The sequence below is a fragment of the Carassius carassius genome, chromosome 24, assembly GCF_963082965.1.
Source record: "Carassius carassius chromosome 24, fCarCar2.1, whole genome shotgun sequence".
Lineage (NCBI taxonomy): Eukaryota > Metazoa > Chordata > Actinopteri > Cypriniformes > Cyprinidae > Carassius > Carassius carassius.
Window position 1 is genome coordinate 14,234,940 of NC_081778.1, and position 9,290 is coordinate 14,244,229.

Here is a 9,290-nt window from a genome sequence, read left to right on the forward strand (position 1 = left end):
CACCTTTTTACCAAGCCCTTACCCTAATTTGCTCGGTTCTTTTCTTCCGCTTTAACAGCAGGGGTGAGGGGGAGACTTAAGACCCTCGGGGACGCTCCTGCAACCTCCTGGCCTCTGCTAGGTCACCTTTTGTGCCTGCTCCCGTCGGGATCTCCGAAATCTGCTCCACCGCTGTAGACCCCCTCCGTGTTACCTCTCAGTCCCAAACGTGGAAGAGGATAACCACAGCGGAGACAGATCCAGTCACGAGAGTTTTGAGTGTGCTGTGATGTAGACAGGAGAGAAGAGACTGAACTTGACAGTGCTCTGTTTTAACAATTAGTCTGATAAAGTGTTATGATTGTTTTATGATCATATTCACATTTGTGTGTCCAACAGTTACTTGCACACACTTTAGGTGTCACAGAGAGTGAGACATCTGTAAAGTACATCCCATCTTGTTGAATGTCTATTCTATTATTTTACTTGATTTTTAATTTTCTTGTCGATGTTTATATATGGAGGATCTCTTCACCAGAGATCCCCCATTAGCGTTCAATTTTATATAATAGATTTTATATCCTTTATATATCATATTTGTAAGTAAATGAATCCCCGTTGTATTTATTTTATTACATTGTCATTTTTTTATTTCCCCTTTAATTTCGTGTATTTCCCTATTGAATGCTTTAACAATATTGTAAATGTGGATCATGCATTCTAACAATATTTCGCATTGTCTTGAAATCTCTCGTGGAAACAGTGCAAATAAATAAATTCATGCAAAAAGAACCTGCAGTTCTGATGGGCGTTTTCAAACGCGCACATGTTTCAAGCGGGGCGCGGTGTGGGCGGGGCAAGACGATCATTTCGAAATATTATTGGCCCCTTGATCTGACAGGGCAAATAGAGGGTGGAGTTTGTCGATGAAGGGGTGTGCGCGCTCACGGATCAACGTGATAACTGGCACAAATTTTCAGTTCAACCAATTTACAACGGGCTGTGTCTGAATAAAAGTCTGGGACGGGAAGAGAAGGGCTTGAGATATTAGGTTGCACTTGTCAGGACAGAGAGAGCATTAAAAGGGTAAAGGAAAGAGGGAAACCAGTTTGGCATAATCAGTGGGAACACTGCTTTCAGAATCAAAGTTACAGGTACATTTAAAGGGTGTCAGGTTCAAGGACTATCACTCACGCACCAGAGAGAATAATCGTGGGATACACTCAAAGGAACGACAGAACGCACGATGGATCGCAAAATCCCCGATTTTGCTGGCACTTGGAAAATGAAAAGCTCCGAGAACTTCGAAGAGCTTCTAAAAGCACTGGGTAAGTGTTAATCCTGATGCAGACGCGCGCACAGAGACTGCGCAAAATGTCTAATCAATCCTGAATGCGCGGGCATGTGTTGCGCTACAGACCAACAAATTCATATGCAAATCCGTTTTAATATTCATTCCATAGCTAACTAGTCTTAGCTGATAGTCTATAGCTGTTTTTATGTTACTAGTACTTATTTATTTTACTGCCAATTATATATACAGATAGCTAGTTATCCTTTAGTATTTATTAGGTACCTATTTATTAGGAAGCCTATCTTGCTTGTTTTAATAAACCTAGCAGGTAAAAAGCAATTGGGCAGGATTGAGCTTATTTCGCTTAATTTCCTTGAGCAATATTAACCCATATTCTGATTGGAGCTTTTTTAAAGATCCATTCTTTCACAGTAGTTTGCAATTTGACATAAGACACTCTAAATGTTTGCGTGCATACTACATAATGGAAAATCAGTTCACTGCGGGTTCACAAAATTTGACTGACGTCCGATTTAACTAGGGCACTGCTGAGACCCAAACACCCCTCTTTGTGTCGAACAAAAGAAGCAGATTCTCTGAGAAGGAAGAGAAGGTCCTTCCGATGCAGACAGGTTAAAGAAGGTGGAGAAGGAGAAGCACAATGGAGAGAAAAGGCCCCGCTGTTTTCTGACATCGTAACATGATGTATTACATGAATACCCCAAATTTCAGGAGATGAGATCTGCAGCCACATGAACCATTCCGAGGACAAATGTCATCGTAAAACCGACGGGGGCGTGGCTATATGTGAGGAATGTGTATGATTGACAGATTGGATGATGGACGAATGAACTTTGCGACTTGCTTTGATGTTTTGCAGAGACACACACACGCATTCATATGTACACATTCTCTTAAATTCACACACTTTCAGCAATGGCACATATTTCAGGGCACAGATGAGGCCAACGTATCACCACACCCTGTCATCCACCCTCCTCCATCTTGTCTCCTCATCTCCATCCCTCTATTCAGAAATACTTCCTTTGACCTATGACACTGACCCTGACTGTCTGATTCCTCTGACATCTTCTCTCAGTTGGTTATGGGGGTTTGAAGCAGTGCTTGATCTCACAGGAGTTGGTTTAACTTTATTAACTGATGTTTTTAACAAGGTTCTGCCCAGATTACAGTCTCATAAGTTTAAATTTCTTTGTGTGTGTGTGTGTGTGTGTGTTTATTGCACTTATTGTGTGTGAATTTGCATGTGCTAATGGCTCCATGCTAAAACTCATAGGAGTAATTGACAAATTTTGTCTAAATTTTGGCCCCATCTTGTCTGCCTTCATGTGTATATATTTACCCTTGGTGACAGGTGGGAATGAGGGTCTCGATGCACAGTGACTCTCTCCCTCTCTCTCTCTCTCTCTCTCTCTCTCACACACACACACACACAGACTGGCCTTTATATCTAGTGAGTTTTTACAGTCGAGTATAATTTATCTTAGTCTCTGCTGCCATTCTTGCTCATTTTTTTTCTCTTGTCAGTAATCTTGCCCTTTCTTGACTGTGCCATGCTTTTTTCTTTGTTGCCTCTGCCTTTCCCTGTTTCCAAACTGCAGTCTATCCATTTCCTGTCAGGAAGGTTTAATAGATTACAGCATCCCCTGTGGCTGGTTGAATAACTTCCCCTTTCAATGCATTCACCCATCTACACACACACACACACAGCAAGGCTCCATTTGACATGCAGTATTTAATCTGCGAATGGGTTTCTCTCTATGGGATTATAACAGGTGATGTCATCAGACAGTGCCGGCAGCGAGTGCAGATGTCTTTATAAAATCACTCAGATTCTAAACTGTGCAAATGAGGAATTCCCCATAACCTCTATGGATGCCAGAGTACTGTACTCACTGTTCTTCAGGAGATTGTTCTGATGTGCATGTGTGTGTTTTGTCAGGTGTGAACGTGATGCTGCGTAAGATTGCGGTCGCAGCTGCATCAAAGCCATCTGTGGAGATTACTCAGGATGGAGAAACCCTGTCAATCAAGACCTCCACCTCTGTAAGGACCACCCATGTCACCTTCACAGTTGGACAGGAGTTTAATGAGGCCACTGTGGATGGACGTCCCTGCACGGTACACACACACCCACAGAAAAACACTTGTCTGTCTGACAAACTGTCCTTTTCCAAAACATGCAAAAAAGCAAGAACCTACGAAGTGTGTGTGTGTGTGTGTGTGTGTGTGTGTTTATGCAGTCCGGATCTCTGATGTGGACTCAATCACACCCTCCATCTCAGAGGAGCTATCAAACTGCACACACACCCATTCCTTCAACCTCCATCCCTGGAACTCACATTCTCATGGGCACTGATCTCACTCTTTCCATCTCCAAAGAAAAATACTGCCTTCACATATTTGTCTGTCTCTGTTTCTCTCAGAGCTTTCCTCGCTGGGAAACAGACAGCAAGATTAGTTGTGAACAGACTATGCAGAAGGGTGAGGGTCCAAAAACCTCATGGACCAGGGAGATGACCAATGACGGCGAACTGATTCTGGTAAGATTCATTCCTACTATTATGTGTTATTCTTACAGTTCTCACACACACGGGTCTTTGATCATATTTTTCCTTCTAATAGTCTTTTTCCTGCTTTTTTTGGCAGACCATGACCGCAGACGATGTCGTGTGCACAAGAGTTTATGTCAGAGAGTGAAAGTACGAGGAAACAGGAAGAACATCCATCCAGATCACTCTCTTTCATTGTTAACTACAATTTCCTTTCTCCCTCATCTCTTCTTTCATTTTTTTTTTTTTTTGACAGTGTATTTGAATACTGTAATATATCAGAGAGCCATGCAAATAATTCATGTGAGAAATTGGCTCCAGAATACATCAATTTGGGCTCAAAAGCACTTTTAAGGGTTGGTTTTCACAGATGAAGACCTGGAAATCTGAAGCTTGGAAACCAGACTTTGGTGAGACTGTACATAATCACCACTGAAAAAAATATCATTCAAGGAGCGGTAATACTTACTATTGTAAATCCAAAATAAAAACAGTTGTTTTTAGTAGTGATCTACATTAATGGGAATTTGGCGTAAGGGTGAAAGATTTCCCCACTCAGATTTCAGTAAAAGTTCAAGATGGGTTAAAATGACTTCTGTGTGAGCTGTGCGTCATACATGACAGTTTAGTCCATAATTATCATTTTTTAATCTTCTCAGTTGACCCATTGCTAAACTCCACCATAAATTGTAACTGACCAATCCTAATTTTTGCTCTTTCATGTATAACTCCTTAGAGGAGCTGTGTGTTTGGATAGTTGTTTTTTTTTTTTCAATTTTACTGTCATGTTACAGTCAATGTTACTCAATTCAGTTGATTGTGTGAAGTTTTTGCCTTGATTTTAATTTGCTGTTGCCACAGTTTATAAATCGTACTGCATAATTTGCAACAGAAACAAAGCATAAAAGGCAGATAAAATGCTTCAATTCAATTCCATCCCAATATCCAATCAACATTTTAACATTTTATGAGCACATCTGACTCAAAAATTACACTGTTCATTGAAATCTCCAATTCATTCTTATGTAACATTCTGAATTGTCTGATTTAGCAACACTACCAAAGGGGGCGGAGCTAAGCAAAGGGTCAGTTGTAATTAGAACCCCATGAAGCTCCAATCCCAACCTTCTCTTTTCATCTTGAATTTTATGTATATATTTTAATAAAACCTGAATCTGAAGTTCATCTTTTTTCATTATGTTCTTTATATATATATATATATACAAACAATTGTATATATACAAACAATTTCAGCAACCATTTTTCTGTGCATGGATATTAAAGTTTACTGCCAAGAGTGAGTTATTTTTTTGTTTTTTTGTCATTCAGCAGCATTTATCCACACAGAAGCTTACTGGCAGCTCCATGATGTCAATGGAATGAATGTCATTTGATTTTATTTTCAAACTTAGAAGAAATTAAAGAAACTGCCTTGACCTTTTTAACAAACCCACACTCCTTCCCACTCTCTTTTCTCACTCAGACACACTGGTAAGTTCACATCTTAATTTAGTATTTCTGCCAGCTGGCTGTAACTAGAATAACTTGTCTGTCCCACTGCACCCCTCCGTCTCTCCCTGAATTTTCCATCTCAGTCTTTCTTTCTCATCACTATCACCCTCTTTGTGTCTGTGGTTCCTGTCTTTTTGGAATGTAAATGTATTGTAACATAAAAATGGATGAAAAACACACGCAAGTCTTCAAAGAAATTTCCCCAGTAACTTGATCTTCCACTCCAAGCATTAACATTTCTGTTTGCTATGCCGACAGCATATGATGTGCAGAACAGTGCTGACTGTGGGTCATTTATTACACTCTGAACTAGCCAATAGGATAAAGCTGTTAAATAAAATGGATCTAGGCAAGCAAGCCAACTGTCCAGTCCAGGCAGGAAATGCCAGTCGGATTACAAGGTGAAGATGATTGACAGCAGATGTGCTTAACAAGGAGCAGGATCATAAGAGGGAATGAAAACTCAGGGTCAGAATGAAATGAGGACCAACACACAGTGTACTCATATGCATATTCATATATACTGTACATATACTGTATCTATCATACACCGTACGCCATCACATCCAGGGAAGTTGAGAGTATATATATACAGATTAATGGACATAATCATGTGCATTCACTCTTTAAAAGAAAATCAAAGGTAGAATGGAGGTGATGGTGGAATGTGGAGAGGTTTCGGGGTGATGCCTGCAGCTGTACTTGGTTATTATATGTGACCCTAATAAAACCAACCCCTCTCTACCTCCTGCCCCAATAAAAGACCCCAAGTAACTGCCTCTCCTTTATTATGCCCTGAGGCTGTAAAAGGCAGCTGTCTCTCTCCTCTCAAAAACCACACGCACATTTGCACACGTATGAAACCAAACATCCAGATTCTTTCAAAACTTCACATGTACCATCAAACACTTTGGCCACTGTGAGCACAGACGGTAAAACCGCACACATACACACACTCACACACATGAGCGCCCACAGCCAGTAATGGACCTTAATGAAGCAGAAACACTTGCATATTTGGTCATTAGCTTCAAAGGATGAAGCAGATATAAGTCTAACACCTCATAAACACACATTGATTTTGCCCAGTTATGTGAAGAACAGGTAAATCTGAAATGGCAATCTCTTCCCAACATCTATTCTGTTTACTTTGGATTTAGCTGGCAGGCAATTTGACCAGGAGATTTTACGCCACAGAACACACACACACACACACACGAATGCACAAAGTCACTGTTGCATTTGCCAACCTGAAAATGACATTCAGCATAACTCAATAGTGAAGTTAATAAACCCAAAAACATCCATAACCAGACTTTCTGTCCTACACTATGACAATTTTGTAAAAATATGAATCATCACATTTTAATTTATGGTAATCTAAAAAAGTGAAACAAGTATAAACCATTTCAATATGTTTTTGTGTGAATGATATACATATATTTTTTATTAAATATTATATTATATTATATTATAATTTCATATGTTCAAAAAATGTGAATATATAATTTCCATCAACAACGTTTTCACCACACAACACAGATGAAGTGAAAATGTACAACTTTTTTTATTATTATTATTTTTCTAAATTTCAGAATATACTAAATATTTTAGGGTCAGCAAAAAATGTTATTATGTTTTTGAAAGAAGTCACTGAGACTCCATTTATTCGATTAAAAACAGTAATTTTTATATAATATTATTTTTATAGACTTTTTTATATAACATTATTACAATTTAAAATTTTTTCAGGATTCTTTCATGAGTAGTCTTATTGATCAATGTAATGCAATCTTGCTGAATAAAAACATTCTTAACAAACTTCCTTAAAAAAATAAATACAAAAAACAACAACAGATAAAATATCAATGACTCTCAAATGGTGTTTCCATAAAAAAAAAATCCTCTGACCAACTAATTCCCTTTACTAACACTGATGTTGTTAGTAACAACCCTTTAGAACTGACTCTAATCTCTTATCTCACATTTGATGTTATAAAGATTTGTAGCTGTAAATAAAGCCGTAAATAAGCCACACATGGGATGAGCTGGCTGTCATACAAAGTCAGATCTTAATCTTTGTTGCTGAAAGATAACAGATGTATCAAATCCATGCTAAACCTGACAGCAAGGTGTGATTTGGGACATGTGGACAGTCAGTTGAGTAATGATAATACTTTGTGCCATACAGCAAAAATCTGCACAGAATGTTGTGATAGACAGAAAGATTTATGCAGCTAAATGTGTCTGTGTGTGTGTGTGTGTGTGTGTGTGTGTGTGTGTGTGTGTGTGTGTGTGTGTGTGTGTGTGTGTGTGTGTGTGTGTGTGTGTGTGTGTGTGTGTGTGTGTGTGTGTGTGTGTGTGTGTGTGTGTGTGTGTGTGAGAGTGTAAGTGTGCATGTGCATGTGCTGGCAAAAACCACTTCATCAGGGACACTGAGTGGCAACAGAGATGAAAACTGAAGCAGAGGGTGTGTGTGCAGAAACTGTGTGGGCACAGAGTTTTCCTATGACATGTACAAGCATGTGTGTGTTTGTGTGTGTGTGTCAAACAGTTAACGGTGAGAAACATCCCACAGACAACACTCTCCAAAAGGCCCCGTGGGCTAAATGCAAAGCATTATGGGTCAAACAAACCATTATTGCCTTTCTGCTGATTGGTAGATCAAAGCTGGCCCTGATCCATGAACCTCGAAGACAGCCTGTGAGATACCTACGCAAACTCACAAACGTAAACAGGGTTCAGATCGACAAATATGTTTCTCAAACCCGTCAATCTACACCTTTTGCTTGCACACTACCACAGAGGCAATTCATACACTACTCCACACATGCACTCGGTCATCTACATCAGGCAGAAAAAGACAAACAGTCTGAAACATATCTCACAGTGGTGCTGACTCAAAGTGAGCTGGCGGTGAGGATTCCAAGATTCCAGACGTGCGGAAAGAGTGAGTCCCGCACCGAGGTGTGGAGAGAATCACACGGAAACAGTCGCAATCTCATGGCCAGGCTTCTAGGGCAACTGTCAAGTTTAGACAAATAATGTGGGTTCAGGACAAGTTCAGTTCAATCCACAGCATCAACATTTTATTTCCACTTGTCTCTCATTTTCATAAAACTTCTGGTTACAGTGAGGCACAAACAATGGAAGTAAATGGGGCAAATCCTTAATGGGTAAGGCCATAACATCTAAAACAACAGTTAAAAAGTCTAAGTGCTTTTCTACAATAATAAGCTTAACATTTCTGCTTGAAAATCTGCACTTGTGTGTGTGTTTCTAAAGAAAATGATGGATGAGTCAAATTTATTTTTTGTGGTAGGCTTAATCAACAACTTGTACTAAATATTCCTTTAGGCCTTAGTCTGGAAAATAAAGAGAGCCTGAGGACATGTGCGTCAGTTTGGCAAAGTGTCCTTTTTGCAACACATTTTGAAGAAAGCATGTCCTCCCTGAAAACAGAATCAGATCTCTTGCAGTATTTGCAGCGAGAATAACGTTAGGGAAAATTACAGATGCCCGAAAGGGTAGATGAGATCAGCAGACATTAGACTATAAAGATCACAGTGTTGACCCCAATGACTCACAGTGGCTTTAATAGGGTAAGATATCATTACATGGAACTCAATGCATGAAGGGAGAGAGTGTAGACATACTGTAATAATAAAGCAACATTGAGGCTATGTTCACACAGTCAGCGTGTCTCTTAAAAACTGACCTGGACGCACTACAGTTTACATACAGTGCCATTTTTGAATTGACTCATCACTGTATGAATAGGTATTCGATGTCAACCCTCTTTTTTATTCATGTGCTAGCAGTGAATACTACCAGACACAACAACAGTGAACATAAAAGTAAACATAAAAGATGGCGACGTCAGTATAACTGGACAAGTGACAGCAGCGTTTATACGCTCTCAGAAATAAAGG

General features: G+C 39.5%; 1 protein-coding gene across 1 annotated transcript; it reads left to right on the forward strand.

Annotated features, from left to right (window-relative positions):
- The first annotated feature begins 967 nt into the window (after window positions 1-967).
- LOC132102866 (cellular retinoic acid-binding protein 2-like) lies at window positions 968-4,213 on the forward strand. Its single transcript, XM_059507559.1, has 4 exons — window positions 968-1,307; window positions 3,237-3,415; window positions 3,721-3,837; window positions 3,944-4,213. The coding sequence occupies exons 1-4, from the start codon at window positions 1,226-1,228 to the stop codon at window positions 3,992-3,994; spliced, it is 429 nt and encodes a 142-aa protein (XP_059363542.1). The 5' UTR covers window positions 968-1,225; the 3' UTR covers window positions 3,995-4,213.
- The last annotated feature ends 5,077 nt before the right edge of the window (window positions 4,214-9,290 follow it).